This window comes from Rattus rattus, chromosome 8, assembly GCF_011064425.1.
Source record: "Rattus rattus isolate New Zealand chromosome 8, Rrattus_CSIRO_v1, whole genome shotgun sequence".
Lineage (NCBI taxonomy): Eukaryota > Metazoa > Chordata > Mammalia > Rodentia > Muridae > Rattus > Rattus rattus.
Window position 1 is genome coordinate 53476712 of NC_046161.1, and position 19656 is coordinate 53496367.

At 41.4% G+C, this 19656-nt stretch overlaps 1 protein-coding gene and 1 pseudogene across 10 annotated transcripts in view; both read left to right on the forward strand.

The window, feature by feature from the left end:
* Positions 1–12393, forward strand: part of Parp6 (poly(ADP-ribose) polymerase family member 6) — a 32072-nt gene extending 19679 nt beyond the window's left edge. For 4 of the 10 annotated variants that reach the window (XM_032909427.1, XM_032909431.1, XM_032909428.1 and 1 more), the window contains 8 exons: positions 1438–1486; positions 1733–1845; positions 2521–2593; positions 3207–3276; positions 10961–11040; positions 11414–11477; positions 11622–11706; positions 12033–12393. In XM_032909427.1, coding sequence (XP_032765318.1) covers positions 1438–1486; positions 1733–1845; positions 2521–2593; positions 3207–3276; positions 10961–11040; positions 11414–11477; positions 11622–11706; positions 12033–12135 — 637 coding nt within the window. In that variant the 3' untranslated portion in view covers positions 12136–12393. Of the gene's footprint in view, positions 1–1437; positions 1487–1732; positions 1846–2520; positions 2594–3206; positions 3277–10960; positions 11041–11413; positions 11478–11621; positions 11707–12032 lie in introns of those variants that run through there. The other 6 variants (XM_032909432.1, XM_032909430.1, XR_004388761.1 and 3 more) reach the window with 6 other exon arrangements.
* Positions 12394–17656: 5263 nt separating this feature from the next.
* Positions 17657–17831, forward strand: LOC116908447 (annotated as a pseudogene).
* Positions 17832–19656: the final 1825 nt, after the last annotated feature.

Below are 19656 nucleotides of genomic sequence, written 5' to 3' on the forward strand. Positions count from 1 at the left end.
TCAGAGGCTTTTGGTTGCTGTGCTGTTATTGCCCAGGATGACTTAGCAATTTTCAAAAATCTAACGCTGTTAACTATAGCTGCCACTATCGTAGGTTTTGAGTTTCTTATCACATCCCAGTTCATTTCAACTTTTCTGTGTGTTCAGAGAAATTCATCTCCATCTGCTATCTCCTTCTCTGCCGTGTAGGGGCTAGAGCCAGATAAGCTATTGTTCTACAGCTAGCAAAGAGCTGGACTAGTCTCTATTCCTCTTCCTCCCTCCTGCTGAAGTCTCCATTTTCCTGACACTTCTCTCTAGTTTGCTTCCTTCCAAGTCAGCCTCTGACACTAAGAAGCCAGTGCAGTAATTACTCCCTCATAGCATGAGTAATTACCAGACATAGACTCCCAAGTTCACGGTGAGATCCTGAGGAGATTCTTAAGTCGGTGAAAGACTTACCATACAACATGGGGTCCTGAGTGTGATCACCCACAAAAGAACCAGGCATGATGGCATACACTTGTAATCACAGCACTGGGAAGCAGAGAGAGGCAAATCCTTAGGCTCGTTGGCAGCCAAAGTGCTTTAATCAGTGAGCCCCCGGTCCCAGTGAAAGGCTTAATTATACAAGCAAGGTGGTCATCTCTTAAGGAACAACACCTGAGGTTGACATCTGGCTTCCACAGGCATGTGTGTCTGTGCCACCTACCCAATGTACAATTGCATATACATACACAAAAATTTAAACAACCACAAAATAAATACTTAGATTAGGTACAGAAAATACATTGTATCCACTGTAGGCAATAGTGTTCTTGCTGAACCCTCAGTGTTTAATGCTTTTGTGCTCCTGCCCTCTGTGATTAGCCTATAGACAGCCCAGTTTGCCCTTGACTCCTCAGAAACCATTCTAGTTTCTTCTGGGTCCCCCGCTCCCCCAAGCTGTATAGTATCTTTCTATTTTCCCATCCCTGAGAGCCTTTATGATTCCTTTGAACATAAGTTAGATGATTCCTGAGTCTAAGTTTTGAGACTTTAAACCCCAGACACAAGTTTAGCTGTTTTTGAGTCAGACCTAACCTGGCCCCCACCTCTCTAATTGGTAACACTAACATTCTTTTTATTCTATGCTTTTCTCTCCCTATATGTATTTAACAGCTTTCCCCCTTGACTCCTTTATCCATTGTTTAATCCTTGATAACTAGTTGGTCTGGTTGGTAACTTCTCTTTAAAATTTATTTATATATATGATGATATTTATAAATACATATATAGTGTATACATATATATAGTTTATATATAAGCATCATTTGAATAGCAATATGGCTTGGATACAAGCACACAGTTCAGACGCTGATGTCTTATCAGTTGTTCCCAGATTAGAAGTAAGTTGCTTTTCAGGATAGCTTTACCTTGTACTTACTCTGTCCCTTCCCATTTTCTGTTTCTTCCCAGGATAATTTCTAGCAACAGGTCACACATTGTCAAACTACCTCTCAGCAGGGTAAGTGATTAGTCTCCCTCTGTAAGCTTCAAACTTCTGGTGAGAGGCAAGGAGGGGCTCTAGGCCCACTCACCATCTTCTGCTCTAATTAGTTTGGTTGGTACTGCCCATTAGAAGTCTTTTGAGTCTAAAGGAATTTCTTTTGTTCAGGGTTAGTGTAAATATGGTTTGTTTCCTGTTTCCAACCTTTCCCTCCCTGATCTCTATTTTTGCTCTGTTTTTTTATCCCACCCCCACCCTGGGCAGCAGCTGAAGTTCATGCACACCTCACACCAATTCCTCCTGCTGAGCAGCCCTCCTGCCAAGGAGGCTCGGTTCCGGACCGCCAAGAAGCTCTACGGAAGCACCTTTGCCTTCCAGTAAGGAAGGTGGAGGCTGGGCAGCAGTAGGTGGGATAGGGGAGTAGGGCATGGGATATGAGTTATGTTTTCTCACGATTGTCACCAATCAGCAGTTATTAAATGCTACTGTGGTAGGTGTTATAAAGGATTAAAATGCTACATATGACATGGTTTTTATTTTTAAATTGCTTATGATATAGTTGAATAGAAAGAATATTTACATGTATGTACAGGAACAGATGAGAAGGCTAGAAGGAAAGAAATCTACAATGTATTTCTAACAGGTGTAGAAAGAGAAAAGTATTAAGGGTAAATTAGAGGGAGTGTGAGTACTTTTTAAAAAAAATACGATATGATTTCAGACCAGAAAACAATATTTGAGATCAGTGATAAGTTTGTTGGATTTGAGATGAATTTCTTGAATTTGAAACACCAAAACAATAGACAAATGACAATACTGAGCCTATAGGTGGTGGTTTAAGATGTGGTTAGCTGAACGCAGATGTAAGGTTTAACCACACACACAGCTTGCTGCTTATGACTGTGTGTGTGTGCTTCTGTCTGTGAGCATGTCAGTCATAGGTGTGTCTGCCCGTCTGCACAGACTGTGTGGGTAAGGAGGGTGGGAATATCGGTCTTTGAAGTACTAGGAATCTCATACAGTGAGGAGACATGTAGTATCCTGCCTTACAGTGGGTCCCACATTGAGAATTGGCATTCAATCCTGCGCAATGGGCTGGTCAATGCATCCTACACTAAACTGCAGGTGAGGCTATGCCCCTTTCTCCTTTCCCACTCCCTCCCTCACTCCCTTTATGGTAGTCTGCTGTAAAGTACTTGAAACCCGCTCCTGCCTTGGCATCTTCATCCCCAGCCTAGGAATGAATGTGGCTGTTGATATTTTAGGTTGAGCTGTGTGTTTTGGTAATTTGGGGAATGAGAATTAACCTATTATAATGACAGTGAATTTCCATTTTAAGGCTCTTCAGGGTTTTGTTACAAAGACTTATTTCATTGTCCTGGGAAACTACTGGGAGTGGTTTTTGTTCCTCTTCCTGCTACCTCTTCCATAGTCCCTTTGTTTGAGAATATGAAAATGTATGAAGGCCTAAGGTCAGAAGTGTGAATGCTGAGGCCATGACTCAACGGCTCTGCTATTCCCCATTCTCTAAGGCAGTGATCTCTAGTGCTTTGTAAGCACGCAATTTAACCTTACCCACTTCCCAGCCAATCAGCTTTCAGAGCAGGTACCTAGAGTTACTTGGATGAGTGAGAAGGTAGGTAGATGGAAGGACAGACAGCTGTTAAGTGTTGTGGATGCCTAATATACAGCCATGGGGGCCCAGGCTCATATATTCATCCTGGTGTTTCCCTGCAAGCTGCATGGAGCAGCCTATGGCAAAGGCATCTACCTGAGCCCCATCTCCAGTATTTCCTTTGGATACTCAGGTAAGCAATACTCTGACTACCTTGACTCTGTATTGCATTCATTTGTGACCACATGATCTGTGCTGTCTCTTCTCTCGTCGTGGGTACTTGGTCTTTGTCAGTACCTTCTCCAGTCATGGACATATAATCTGTCTCTTTCCAGTTTCTCTCACTAGAAACTTAGATTATGAGGCAAGAGTAGTTATTGTTAAAAATGGCGTTCTCTGCAGTGTAGGAACTAGGCCCTGGGGATGGGTAAATGAAGAACTGGAAAGAAAAAAAAAGAATTTTTATAGACAGACCAGATTTGTTCTGTTTTTTTAAAGACAGACTTCTGTAGTCCATGCTGTTCTAGAACTCAATATGTGCCCAAAGATGACTTTGAACTCCTGATCCTCCTAAGAACGACAGGCATGTGTCACCACGCCCATGTAAACTACATTTTTTTTTTTTTAAAGATTTATTTATTTTATGTACAGCATTCTGCCTGCATATGTGACTGCAGGCCAGAAGAGGGCACCAGATCTCATTACAGATGGTTGTGAGCCACCATGTGGTTGCTGGGAATTGAACTCATGACCTCTGGAAGAGCAGTCAGTGCTCTTAACTGCTGAGCCATCTCTCCAGCCCTGTAAACTACATTTTTTTTTCTTTTTTTTCTCCGGAGCTGGGGATCGAACCCAGGGCCTTGTGCTTGCTAGGCAAGCGCTCTACCACTGAGCCAAATCCCCAACCCCTGTAAACTACATTTTTGATATGAACAATTTTAAATTATGTGTGTACATGTGAATTTATGTGTGAATATTCTCCAGTGTTAGAGTCTTAGAATTTTTGGAGATTTTATTTTGGCCTTATGTTTTTGAAGACATTATTTTCTCCTTCAACCCCCTTTTAAAATTTAAATAGTCTGTAATCACACATTATTATAATAGTCACATTGAGTACAAGAGAAAGACATGAATGAGGTCCAGAGTCTAAGGTGATGATTCTAGCATTATCTAGCTCAGAAAAAGAACTAGAATCGGGACTCTGAGTTTATTTAGGGTCATGTTCCTCTCTGGTCTGCTTTGTTCTTGATCAGTAGATCAATGGTCACCATGCAGTTGCATGTGCTCTATAAGAAGGCAATTACACTAGATCTTTCTTCTAAATTATTATTTAGTATTTTTGGTAATTATAGTCATTACAAAAATAAGAAAACATATCTAGAATCACATAACTACAAAACTAATAATCTAGTTATGGTGGTATATATCAGTAATCCCAGATAGTCAGGAGGCTGAGGCAAGAGGATCATGACTTTGAGGTCTGTCTTGGCAACTTATTGAGAGCCTGTTTTAAAATAAACTTATAGAATGTCTGGGAATATAAGTTCATGGTGCAGTGTTTCTTAGCATGCATGAATCCTTAAGGTCAATCTTCAGTACTATAAAAACCAAACAAATCTAGAACCCTTTTTAATGATAGAACAAACCAATCAAGAAGGAAGAGGCAATGACAGGTAGAAAGAAAAATGAGTGTGCTGATACAGAGGCCTTAGGGCAGGACTGAAAACACCAGGTGATTCTTTTAAGCAACTTGGTGACTCATTCCTTTAATCCTAGCCCCCAGGAGGTAGACTTGGAGGAGGGGGGCCTCTATGAGTTCTAGTGCCATCCGAGTTATAAAATAAGTTCCAGGCCACTCTTGATTACACAACGAGGCCTTATTTCAAAAGCCAAACAGACTAAAAGATGGGGGACCAAGATGTGACTTAGTGGTACAGTGCTTGCCTAGCACGTGTGGTGAGGCCACAACGAAAGCAACTGATAGACCTATGGTTAGTTTAAGAGTTGGAGAAATGGGAACCAAGAAGCCAACATACCTCCAGATGAAACCATTTTTAAAGCTCAGGGGTAAAGTCTGTAAATGTTAAATCAATCATTTGAAACTTTTTGACAAAGCTAGGAAAATGTGACAGTATTTTGGGGTTTTGGTTGTTTCTTTAGGGATGGAACTCAGGCTTGGAACAGAGTAGATAAACACTGTATTGAGATAACACTCTAAGTTATCTCTCTCTCCCCATAATCTTACAAGTCTTACACTATAAAGGAGCAACTTGTTTTAATCTTAGGTAAAAGTCTAGAAAATAAAAGTCTAGAAAATAGAGAAATTGCAAAAACTAATTAAAACTTGTTAGATTGTTAGAAACTAAAGCTCTCCATCAGAGTGTGCATGTGCACAAACAGAGACACAAACACACACTTATATTTTTGGTTTTTTGAGATGGTTTCTTTATGTAGCCCTGGATATCCTGAAACTCACTCTGTAGATCACGCTGACCTCAAACTCAGAGACCCACCTGGCATAAGAATGTATTTTAAAGGAAGTGTAAAGACATGCTACAGACTGGGGAAGGCACCTGTAAGATGCATAAAACAGAAGATTGACCATAAAATGTATTTGAAAGATGCTGAAGAGATGGCTTGCTTGGTGGTTAAGAGCACTGACTGCTTTCCAGAGAACTTAGATTAAATTCCCAGCATCTACACAGTTTCAGATCCAATAACCTCTTCTGGCTTCTGAGGAGTTGCACATAGTGCACAGTTATGTGCACAATATTTTACACATCTATTAATAAATAATTTAAACTGTAGCTTAAAATTTCTTAGCCAGGTATAGTGGCATACAGTTGTATCTTGGGAAGCATGATCACAATTACATGGCCTTTGTGAGCTGTGTGTGTGTGTGTGTGTGTGTGTGTGTGTGTGTGTGTGTGTGTGTGTGTGTGTGTGTGTTCAAGGATAGTGTGGGCAACTTAACAAGACCTCTCAGATTGTAAATGAAGGGCATATATATATATGTGTGTGTGTGTGTGTGTGTGTGTGTGTGTGTGTGTGTGGTAGAACATATACCAAGTCCTGAGTTTCAGTCTCAAGTGATGTGAAAAAGAATATTAGTCTGCAGAGCTTATTAGAAAAGCAAGTAAATAATATATACATGGTGAGAATATAAATGAGAAGTGTTCCTCCTCATGTGAAAGCTGTGTAACCTCTAGAGGGAAATAAAATAAAACCAAAGTGACTTGTTATTTAGTACCCATGCGGATCAATAAAAAGTAAGAAATCTGATAATACCAAATTATATTAAAGGCTGTAAAAATCCACAAGATTTCCTTTACTGTCTCCACAGCCATTTTAGGAAAAATGTTTCTTGTTCATTTATTGTATTATATGTGTATGTGGGTGCACATGTGTGTGTGTGCACACGTATTTGTGCTTTTAGAGGTCAGAAGGATCACTTGCTGGAGTCGGTCTTCTGCTACTGAGAGTTCTAGAGGTCCAACTTAGGTCATGAAGCTTGGTTATAATTAAGTGCTTTTACCCACTGAGCCATCTTTCTGGACCAGAAAAACAATTTGACTTTACTTTATAAAGCAACATAGTTTATCTCTTTGACCCAGCATTTTTTTTTTTTTTTTTTTATTAACTTGAGTAATTCTTATTTACATTTCGAATGTTATTCCCTTTCCCGGTTTCCGGGCCAACATCCCCCTCCTCTTCTTTCTGGGTGTTCCCCTCCCCATCCTCCCCCCATTACCGCCCTCCCCTCAACAGTCACATTCACTGGGGGTTCAGTCTTGACCCAGCATTTTTGTTCCTATATATGCAAACTCAGTGATGTACAGGAATGCTCACGAGACTCTTTGCAGCAACAGACCTTAGAAATAGAGCAGATCTTCATCATCGGAATAAGACACAAATTATTTGATCTAATCACATAATTATTGAGCAATGAAAATGAAGGACATCAGTAGCATGAAGTAACATAAACATTCTTCATAATGTTGATTAAAAATAGCAAGTCAGGCTGAGGACTTGACTCAGTAGGTTAAAGTGCTAGCCGGACAAGCCTGATGGCCCAATTTTAGTACCTAGAACTTACACAACAAGGTTAGATCCGGGCTGGAGAGATGGCTCAGCAGTTAGCACTGGCTGTTCTTATAGAGTTCAATTCCCAGCAACCACATAGTGGCTCACAGCCATCTGTAATGGGGTCTGATGCCCTCTTCTGGTGTGCATGAAGATAGCTATAGTGATTTGCATACATAAAATAAATAAATCTTAAAAGAAAAAACAAATAGGTGACAGAAGCAGGAGAATCACCTGAGAGCTTCAGTGCTAGCCACAGCAGAGACGACAACAGAGACCCTGCCTCCAGGTGGATTTGTTAAGAATCAACTTCTGAAGTTGTGCTCTGACACCCACACACACTGTGGCATGTATGCACTTGGATTCACATGCACAATAAATAAGTAAATACTGACAAATGGCAAGTCTCAGAAGGCTGTGTGGTGTGTGTTTATATTGCTCAAAGGCAGACAAAATCAAACTTAACAGGGGCATACATGATAAACTTGATAAGAATGAAAATATGAAAGAATTCAAACCCTGGGTTGGGCATGTCATTCATGGTAGAGCACTTGCCCAGCACGTGTTGGCTCTAGGGTCAGTTCCCAGTGCTGCAGAATAAATGTTACGTAAGTTCCAGAGCAGCAGTTCCTCTAAGACGTATTGTTGATTAGAGTCAGTGTCTTGAAATAGCTTGTTTAATCTTCACAGGGTAGGCGCTCAATGCATCCGGAATATGTGAGTGAATCATGTGCTGTGTTTCAGATTCAAATAGGAAAGGGGCTGAATTAGTCTTTTTTGTCTTCTTTGTCAGAATTTTCAGGGTTTATCTTTTTTCCAGCCTGAGCATTCCTCTGATTAATTGCTTATTTTCCAAGTAATCAGATTTTCATGACTTTTAGTGTCTATGTTCTCTCCCTTTCTTTTTCTTACCTTTTATTAAGATGTTTTCTTCTCTTTCTTTTATTTTCTTCAGGTCAGTGGGTGCTTGAATACCTTCAGTTACCAGATGGAGCTAGGAATCTTTATAGATTCTTTCTTGTCATTCCTTAACACTTTACCAATTACATTAAAGTATCGTATCACACCGCCCTTTTCAATCCATATCAGTGGTTTGGAAATTATCAATGAATATAGATCCAGACTACCAAAGGATTTCAGTAGGGATTTGCTATTGGAGTTATTGATCATCTAGTCCAATTCCTCATTATTCTATAGATAAGGAAAGTGATATATAGAAAAGCAAACACTTTCTGAGTCATACAGCTTTGAGTAGCAGAGATATGACTGGAATCCAAGTCTCCTGACTTTTAGGCCATTGTTCTCACTATTACATTGGACTGAAAAGGGGAGGCTTTGTTTGGATCACTGTGTCTGGGGGGGGGGTCCCAGAAGATGAATAGGAATCTTGCAACATTGGGTACACAAATGTTCCATTTACTCCTCTTACTCTGGTATTTGACCAACTCTCATATATGCTCTCTTCTCCCTAGTCTGCTCTGGTTTTCTGTTTCATTTTCCTCAGGGTACCTTTGGGTTGGCAACATTGGATGTGCTTTCCAGGTGGGAATCAATATGAACAGAGAGCATGCATTTGACCAATGGCACTGCTGATAACTTGGCCATTAGTATCAGAAGAAATTAGGGACAGTGAATGGATTTGGAAATTTCCTTTGTTTAGTTCTGTTTAGAGATTCATTCTGGACACAAAGTTTCCAGAGATTATTAGTCCCAGGACAAGAATAGATTAATCATTTGGTCATTATGAATGGGACAGTACCACAGGTTTGAGACAGAACAAGATTTCAGTTACTTCAAGTGCCGTCTCTATGATTCACCGGAGAAATAAAATTATTATTTTTTCTTCTGCCTGCTTTTTCTGGAGTAGAACCTGAATGGTAATTTCTTTTAGAATGTTGTCAATGAAATAATCTGGGCTGAAGTCGTGATGTTTAGATGCAGAGTTGAGCCCTGTTAAGGATTGTGGAAGTAGAGGGTTTCTGTCCTAGGAGGAAGGGATTGGCAGTTGAAGCTGAATTTTGTTCAGGCCGTGAATTTGTCATGAGATTGACAAAAAAATAAGTGTGTGTTGAGTTGACAGTCTTTTTGCTCAGTGAAGGATTGAAGTCCAGTGGTTACCACCTTCTACCCCACACCACTGATGAAACCAAGAGTAAGCTGCTGAGATAGTTCAACTGGTAAGGTGCTTGATGCCCAAGCCTCATAATCTGAGTTTGATCACTGCCATCTCTTAAAAACAATCCTCTAAACTTGGTGTGATCAGCACCAATCCCAGCACTCAAAGAGGCAGGTGAGCTCTATGAGTTTGAGGCCAGCTTGGTCTACATAGTGAATTCTAGATTAGCCAAACAAAATAAAAACAACAAAACCCAAAAAATTGTCTTTTAACCTCCAATGTGCATTTGCACTCACATCACAGACACCTAATAAATAAAATTAAGTTTAAACTTTTGAAATAAAAGGCCAGTGGCAAAACCAAGAATTAAATCAGAGTGAAATTGTGATGAGGTAGAATGGTGAGGTTGGAACCCTGTTCATGGCTTTAATGATCATATCATCGATTTCATGTTTATCCCATCTCCTTGGTTACATACCCCTAACTGGTAGGGCTGTACTTATAAGAAGCCTAGAAACAGACTGAAATCCTGTCCTTAGGCCAAAAGAGAGTTGGGAGTAGGAACATACAGGTACTGTTTGATACCTAAGTAAGAACTCTGTTTTCAGTCTCTAAACAAGGTCTCCTCTGTAACTGCTAAGAATGATAGAGAATTATTATTGTTGTTGTTGTTGTTGTTATTATTATTATTATTATTATTATTATTATTATTATTATTATTATTATTATAAAAAAGCCAGGCATGGTGGCACATGCCTTTAATCCCAGCACTTGGGAGACAGAGGCAGGTGGATCTTTGTGAGTTCGAGGTCAGCCTGGTTTATAAAGTGTGTTTTTGGACAGCAGGGCTGTGAACACAGAGAAACCTTGTTTCAACAAAGAAAAACGGTAGAGAATTTATGCACTGCAATAATGTAGAAATGTAGACATGAGAGGGAGTTGGTACTTTTTTTAAAGGTAGGATTCTTCAAGGTGGTTGTCATTGTAAATATCTGTGGAGAATGCATGTGGAAGGATTCAGCTTTTTCCTTTTATTATGAATGGCCAGTCTTTTCTGTAACTTTTAAACTACAGCTTATTGAACTTCTTCTACTTGCTTTCTCTTAACTCATATCTCTGGCTTGTCATTTGATTCTGAGGTGTCCTATTCTGCTAGGCCCCTCTTTCCTGAGCCATGTGTTAAGTTGTGTAATAGAACCCTTTAGTGGTTCCCTGAAGTTTTTAGAGGATAAACCCTAGTTGTTTTAATAGCCCATAAGCCCTGCTTGATCTGACCCTAGCTAACATCTATTACATTATTTTTCCCATTTTCCTAATATTCATTCCTAATATGTGCAATTTAAGTCCTGTGGCTTTATCTATGTTTGTGTTTTCCATATTCTATTATACTAACTCTTCCTTACTGCATCAGGACATTTTCAAACTCTGGGCTAGGGTGGTTCCCCTTCACAGGGTTCACACAATGCTCTATAAACTATCATGATCCTCACTACACTGTGCTGTAATTACTTATTCCTTGCCTGCGGTCTCCACTAGACCAAATTCTACGCAGAAAAAGGCTTGTTTTACTCACCATGCGTCACCAAGCATCTTAGGTTGGTATCCGTCATATATAGTAACTACATCGGTAAATACTTAGGAAATGGGCAAATTAACTGAGGTGGTTGTTCTGTGACAGGAATGGGCAAAGGACAGCACAGGATGCCTTCCAAGGACGAGCTGGTCCAGAGATACAACAGGATGAACACCATCCCCCAGGTATTGTTTGTTGGCTCTGCCTAAGTTAGGAATCTTCCCCTGTATCCTGCTAAAAATAGTGGATGGGGGAATAGTAGAGCTGGGTCACTGTCAATCATTTAAAGGCATTAAACAGGTTGTAACGATCTTACTGTAGTCATATATTATCTGTGTTGTCTGTATGAGAGCGAAGGCAGGCTTTTAACTGAAAAGATGAACATGGAGGCCGTGGACCCATTAGGTAACTGTATGTAAGCAGATTCAAATGGTTGGAGCTTAGGAGGCTGAGTTCCTATCCCTGTCATCCCCATAATCAATAACTAACTGACCATTTTGAGAGCAAACTCTTAACACTTTACCTTGCTCTACTCTCCTTTGCTTCTTTCTATTTCAGACCCGATCCATTCAGTCAAGGTTCCTGCAGAGTCGGAATCTAAACTGTATAGCACTCTGTGAAGGTATGCAACTCGCCCAGTTCATGGCTTTATTTCTCATGCCCTGTGGCACATGAGTCATCCAAAAATTATGTTGAAACCTTATGTCCTTCTTCCCTACCTGGACTGTCTGAACTTATCTGTGACTTCTGGCTCCTTTTCTTCCAGTGATTACATCTAAGGACCTCCAGAAGCATGGAAACATTTGGGTGTGCCCTGTGTCTGACCATGTCTGCACAAGGTTCTTCTTTGTGTGAGTCCAAAGGAGCTTTTGGAATTCCTTGAGGAATGAGGGTAGGGGGTAGGGTGGGGGGTGTGTGACTGTTGAGGACGTTATCTTGTGGTCTGGGTCCCTTCCCTTGCTGTCTGATTTAGCACTGGGACTCTTCCTTAGGGTAGGATAGGTTATTTGGGTCTGTGTAGAGGAATACTGCTCAGCTGACCCCTTCATCCTGAAGAGCAGTGACGAGATCTTTGACTTCAGGATGAAATGGCCATGTCTTAAAACACAGCTCCTCTGGTGGACATTACCTTGGTACTTCACTTCCTCCTATGCTTACACTTGGCTGTCTTTGGCAGATATGAGGATGGGCAAGTGGGCGATGCCAACATTAATACTCAGGACCCCAAGATACAGAAGGAAATCATGCGTGTGATCGGAACTCAGGTTTACACAAACTGAGGGGGCCCCAGCCCTCGTACCACCCTGTTCCCCCAGGATCCATCTGCCCTTGTCAAAGGGCTCAGGAGCAGCAAGTGAGGCTGCCCTGAGAAATCCAAGGGGCAAGAAAAGAAGAGGTGGCCTTCATGGTGGAGATTGATCCAGGAACTACTCCACATTAGATGGCCCTGACTGACTCCCACCTCTGATTTGCCCAATTGACTTCACCCTGTTTGTAAATAAAACAATAAAATGGAAGGTGCTGTGGACTGGATATGATCACTGTGGTCTGACTAGCCTGGGCTCAGCACCTATCTAAGGTCTGAGGCAAAGGTTTTTGATCTGAGAATGAATGAATATCCTGAAGGTTGGAACTGTGTGTTTCCTAAAGTAAGAGATGCACTGATCGATTAGTCAGCTTTGTATTCTACAGGTATGTTAGGCTTTTCTTTTTTTTTTTAAAAAAGATTTATTTATTTATTATACATAAGTACACTGTCGCTGTCTTCAGACACACCAGAAGAGGGCATCAGATCTCATTACAGATGGTTGTGAGCCACCATGTGGTTGCTGGGATTTGAACTCAGGACCTCTGGAAAAGCAGTCAATGCTTGTAACCACTGAGCCATCTTCCAGCCCTAGGCTTTTCTTTTAAGGAAGTAATTTGGTTTTATTCATTGCTATATCCCAGTACCTAAAATACCTAAATATCAGACAGACAAGGCCCATGCCAAACGGCTGGGTGTGAGATGCCTCTGAGCTGGGAGGTCTAGCTGGAAAGGCATAGTGACGATCAAGCCGTGTCATGTGACAGCCAGCCCAGAACACACAGAACAACGGCCAGATGACTTCTACAGTGGAACTAGGTTTTGTTTTGTTTTTAAAGATTCATTTATTGTATGTACACAAGTACACTGTTGCTATCTTCAGACACACCAGAAGAGGGCATCGGATCCCATTACAGATGGTTGTGAGCCACCATGTGGTTGCTGGGAATTGAATTCAGGACCTCTGGAAGAGCAGTCAGTGCTCTTAACCACTGAGCCATCTCTCCAGCCTCATATGTGAGTATTTTTAACCAAATAACTAAAAAGTGAAGTTTATCAGTGATGTAGATGAAATAATCAGGGTAAGCATACAACTGATGACTGTCACTCAGGATTTAAATGGGCCTTTGAAGCCAGAGCCGCTTTGAGGTTTTTTGTTTGTTTGTTTGTTTTTTAACCTTCGGGATCGGCTGCTTTCTACACCAAAGCAGCCCTGTCAGCCATGCCTGCTCTGTATCTCAGATGCTAGACTCTTCATTATTCCCCTGCCTGGCCTTTAGTTGGGATAAGTGAGGTGAAGAGAAGGGGTGGAGGTAAGTTGGCAGGTACGAGAAAGTTCTCTAACCGGAAGTCCTTTAAGAAAGGCTTATAGGTCTGTAGTAAAATGCTTGCTTAGTGTGCATGATGCCCTAAGGGGGCTGTGGGCTGTCAGGGTTTGGTGTGAGAATTCACCAGGAAAATGTTGGAATTCCCTGAAAGGTAGGTGTCCTGAAACCACTGCCTTTCTTACCTCTGGCTAACCATAGAAGATTTAGTTTGTCTTATCAAGGAAGCTTCTGGCCTTTCAGACTTGTTCCATATACCCAAAAACCCTTAGTTAATTTTTAAGATAGGGTCTCACTATGTAGCCCTGGGTTGCCTATAACTCACTATGTATAAACCAAGCTGGTGTCAAACTGAGAGAGAACCACCTGCCTGGGTCTCTTAGACCCTAAGATTAAAAGTGTGACTGCGGGGTTGGGGATTTAGCTCAGCGGTAGAGCGCTTGCCTAGCAGCGCAAGGCCCTGGGTCGGGTCCCCAGCTCTGAAAAAAAAAAAAAAAAAAAAAAGGTGTGACTGCCATGCCGGGTGCCCTTCTCTAATTCTAAGCACAGCTGAGATGTGTCGAACATTTCCAAATATTTTATTAGATATTAATGAAAACCAGATGTAAATACAGAAAATATCACAAAACTTTAAAAGCCAGCACCCCCCTCTCTCATGTTTTTTCAAGATAGGGTTTCTCAGTGCAACAACCCTGGGTGTCCTGGAACTCACAAGGATCTGCCTGCCTCTGCCTCCCAAGAGCTGAGATTAAAGGTGGGCACAACATCATGTCTGGCAAAGCCCAGCTTTCCAGTGATAATGAATTCATATCTTCTATAGCTCTTGCTTTCAGTAGACTAGTTATTGTTTTCTGTGACCTTCATTCTGTTTCAGAGCACCTTCTTATCTAGGTGTCTTGTGTTGTAGTTCCTGACATTTTGAACAAGTCAGTGCCACTCCTAAAGCCCGTCTCCATTGTCTTCCCAAGCCCTTCTGACTAGTACATTATAAATGAGTATGGGAGGGTTCACCTATAGTCCCAGCTTATCCCCTGGGGCCAAGGCAGGAGAACCAGTTAACCTCAGGTTTTCAAAACCAACTTGAGCAACTAGCCAAGAATCCCATCTCAAAAAGGAAATAGCTAGTATATTCTAACACTCTCAAGTCTTCCAAGGCTCAGGCCTAACAGAAATAATAGTTCACCAAATAAATTACTATCAGTGGGACATGCAACTGAAAATCCTCCCGGGAAGACTCTGTAACCCATAATAAGGTATCAGAGATAGCTAACATACTTTAGTTCTCATAAATTAGCTTCCAGGTAGTGTGCAAAGTACCTTAATATTTTGATAACATATTTCTGTGTTAGTATATGTTGTTGTAAGTATGCTACATATATTGACTCCTAATTCCCACAAAAGCCTCAGAAATGGGTGCTATTATTCCCATTTTGCAGATGAGAAAATAATCTTGGAGGAAAAGTAATTTGCTGTATTCCACAGCTAATCATAATAACCTGATTCCAGAATTCCTTTTCTGGTTCTGTGATTATAGCCACATTTACTGCTGATAGCAAAGGTGGAAGACACATTTCCTTCAGAGATCTTAAATGTGTCTAGAGCAATGGTTCTCAACCTTCTTACTGTGGCAACTCCTTAATACAGTTTGTCCTATTGTGGTGACTCCCAACCACGAAGTTATTTTTGTTGCTACTTCATAACTCATTTTGTTACTTTTATAATTTGCAATATAAATATGTGATGTGCAGCACATCTGATATGCTGCCCTTGGGAAAGAGTTTTACTATGTATCCCTGGCCAGCCTGAAACTTAATCTATACACCAGCTCACAGAAATCCTGCCTCTCCTTCCAGAGTGCTGGGATTGAAGGCATGCCCCACCACACTGGGCACCCAAAACTCAATCACCTGATGCCCTACCTGGACCTTAGGTGCGTGGCTGTTCACGTGTTATAAAACATTTTTGCCAATTTTAGAAATTAAGAAAAATTTCCTACTTATAAACATTTCCTATCAGTGAAATCGTACATATTTTATAGTTCTCTACTGAAAAGCTGATCTCAGAAGGTCATAATGCCTGATAATTCAAAACATCAGATTAAAAATTCTAGCCAAAATCAAGAATGTATTCTGAAAGCAGGGGCTGTGGTTAGGTATTGGACCTCTGCTTAATACCTAAAAGGTCTGGGCTCATTCCTCAACAGTGTAAGGAAGAAAAAGCCTTATCAGACAGACGAATGCCCTCACTGCAGAGCAAATTGCTTGGTAGGGTCCTGTGTTTTTCAAGAGCTACCTGCTCACAACCATGGTGGGAGACTTGAGGGCCTGGCTACTTAGGTGAAAGGGCTGGGGTCCATGAAGACAGGTGTGAGCTCCAGAGGCCAGAGCTCTTACTGCATACACAGTGACAGCCCACCTGTCACTTACCTGGGTGTAAGCAATCTTGCCTCACTTAGACCTAGACATACCTGATTAGGAATAGGGTAGGGAAAAAACTGTTTTCTCCAGTGCTACATAGAGTATATTGGACTCCAAAGTCAAAAACTCCTTGAACTTCTCTTCCTTCCTTCCTTCCTTCCTTCCTCCCTCCCCCTTCCTTCCTTCCTTCCTTCCTTCCTTCGGTAGTTTTCCATAAAGGCTGGGTGTGGCCATGACTCAGTTTGTGGTGAGGATGTGGCCATCGGTTGGGGAGGAGCTTCCTTCTGCCTTTACCTCTAGCTGGGAAGGAGCAGCTGAGTCTGCTGCTGAGTCATTACTGGCTCTCACGGACTCACAGAATTATTCCAGATAGACTTAGGAATATCTTGGCTTCTTAGAGGTGGTGAGGAGAAAGCTCCTTGGATGACACAATTCCACTGGAGCCCTCCAGCCCCATGGATGAGAAAAAGGTAGGCTTCAGTTCATTTAGACAGCGTATTAGCCTCTACAGCATAGGACTTTACACAAATTGAGTTTCAGACCACCTCACACTGTCACCACCATAGGGCCAGAGATGCTGCTTCTTTTATAAATCTTTTTTTTTTTTTTTTTTTTTTTAAGATTTATTCATTTATTATATATAAGTACACTGTAGCTGTCTTCAGATACACCAGAAGAGGGCACCAGATCTCTTTACAGATGGTTGTGAGCCACCATGTGGTTGCTGGGAATTGAACTCAGGACCTCTGGAAGAGCAGTCGGGTGCTCTTAACCGCTGAGCCATCTCTCCAGCCCGAGATGCTGCTTCTTAAAACTTTCTGCAGAAATAACTTGCACAGGAGATGACCCACAGTCTCTTTAGTTTTAGTTGTACTTGGAATGAATGAATCAGGCAACCAGTCTGTAAGGACAGACATAATGTGAAAAACACATCTAAGGAAAAGGAACACATTTTAGGAAGGGTGCATTTGAGCTATTGTTTTCTGTCTTCCTTGTTTTTTCCAGAATATTTTTTATTGTTTTTTTTTTTTAATTTTTTAAAAGATTTATTTATCCATTTTATGTATGTGAGTACACCGTAGCTATCTTCAGACACACCAGAAGAGGGCATCAGATCCCATTACAGATGGTTGTGAGCCACCATGTGGTTGCTGGGAATTGAACTCAGGACCTTCAGAAGAGCAGTCAGTGCTCTTAACCACTGAGCCATCTCTCCAGCCCTATTTGGTTTTTTTTTTTTGTTTTTTTTGTTTTTTTTGTTTTTTTTTTGGTTCTTTTTTTCAGAGCTGGGGATCGAACCCAGGGCCTTGCGCTTCCTAGGTAAGCGCTCTACCACTGAGCTAAATCCCCAGCCCCTTGTTTATTTTTTTAAGACAAGGTTTCTCTGTGTAGCCCTGGCTGTCCTAGAACAGTCTGCAGACTGGACTGGCCTCAAATTCAGAGATTCACCTGTTTCTGCCTCCTTCTGAGTGCTGGGATTAGAAGAGTTCATCACGCTGCACAGCTGCAGAATGTTAAAGTGGTTTAATATATAATTTTTCACTGATCATTTTGAAAGACCCTTATTGGAGATAATCATTCTGTCTGATGATGAACAGTAACCACAATGATCATTCTGGACTTTCACATGGATAAAGCCCATTTCTTCTTGAGTCATAGGTGTTTCTAAGGTAATAGTTTTAATATTTCTGTGGTGTCTGGTTGCCCCTGACTTAGCAGCAACCTGAAGATATATGTCCTTTTGAATGATATAAGCTTTGCACAGTGGCAGTATCGTAGCCAATGAGGTTTATCCGAGGCGCGATTATTGCTAATTGAACACTTGAATGATATAAAGTCATAGGAGACAGGGAAGCCCACTGGCCTCAATGTTTCTGAGGCATTGAGTTTAGGAATGTCTCTTCTGCAAGGGGACTTTATTGATAGGCCATGTGACGTCACTATCTGGGTGAGTTTGCTGGTGGATGTCATCTTGCCCTTCGTGACCCTTAGTCTTCCAAATCTTGATTGAGACCCATCCTCAATCTCATCACACAGCTGTTATCTCTTTCCGCCTTTCACTGCTGATGCTGCATTTGCAAGATGCTGGGAAAGCCCAGACACAGAGTTGCATTCAGAACACTTGAATAGTTTCAGTATTTAATGAAGTTACATGCACTGAATATTCAACTTCTGGAGAGGCCTCCATACCTAAACTAATCTTTCATGTGCAGCTAAAATGTTTTCTCCTTGAAGCTGCCTCTTTCCCACAGAGACAAACTCTTTTTCTCTTCATCCTTAACTCCAAAAATCCATCATGTTTTTTCCTTTCCAGGGTTTGTCTGGGAGAAATTTTGCTGTGACGGTGGTTCAGATTTTCATATGAATTCACAATCATAGCGGGCTATATAGAGAGTGAAACCCTATCTCAAAAACAAGTCCAGTAGGTCCAGTTTTAGAAGGAGGAGGTAGGTCTGAAGTGTTAAGTTCTACTTTAAACCTGATGTTCAAAGCTCGTGGGCTGCTCTGGCAGTCTGTCTTGTCCTCAGAAATGACCCTACCTTTTCCAGGGACCAAGAAGTCATATGATATATGGGCCACTTTATAACCTCACCATTCCAGCAGGGCCAAAGTTTATTTTGCAGATCTTGCATTGGAGTATGGCTTTTACGACATACCTTCCCCCAAAGAACTCCCATTGAATTTTAAAAACCATTAAGCCATCAAACCAGATCCTGTGGTCCTTTGGCCAAAAATTTGCAGAACAATGAGTGAGTCTAGCAGCTTACCCTCCCATCCTGACCAAATCTGTAAACACAAAGGAAGGGCTTACTTCAGGCTGGATGAGAGGCCTGTGTCCTTCAACCCTGGTTTCCTGTGACCTTGGGGCTGCTGTAGATTGAAGTTTCAGAAGGGTGGTTCAGAGAAGGCAAATCTGAATTCAGAAAGCAGTCTTGCTCTGGTCAACAGAAAGTCCTCTAAGACTGCAGTTACTAGAGGAAGAAGTTGCCTGTTGGGCACTGTTGGACTCATGCACATATAACTATCTGATCAAACCCCACCCTGTGAAATAGGGATTGTCCTCAAGTTACTTTTAACGGACTGTAGATGTTAAATTACAGGAATAGTCATAGGGCTAGTGATTAAACTATAACAAAGATAAGATACAACCTAACTATGTACTCTTCTATACCACGTCGATTTCTCAGCAGAAGTAAGACAGTAACCTTTAGGAAGTCACTCTGACACATTCTGTCATCTAATGTGAACAAGACATACCATAGTCTGCCACTTCCCATGGATCCCATTTGTGTAACTATCAGGTCATTAAAACCTCCAGATGAAGAGCAATTTTCAGCTGCCACCAGTCTCCAGTTTAATAGATATGCACGTCAGGTTGGCCTTCAGTTCTGCCTCAGTCTCCTAAGTGCCAAGACAACAGACTTGGGCACACCTAGTTTTGAATCTAGATTTGTGTGTGCGTGCGTGTGTGTTCATGTAAAAGAGAGAGGAGAGGAAGGTAAGGAGGGAGAGAATGAATGAATTTATGACCAAAACTCTAGTGGGGGTGGGCCTAGATCTCACTGTGTATGGAGCTCAGTGTTATCTCAGGCTGACCTTGGCTCCGCAGTTTCTCGGGACTTGGCCTCTTGAGTGTTGGGATTACAGGTGTGAGCCACTATGCTTGACTCTCAGTGTGAACAGTGAGCCTCAGCATGAGTAGATAGCTGTCACCATGTTGTGCACTATGGTTCTTAGTCTTTTTCAGTTCAA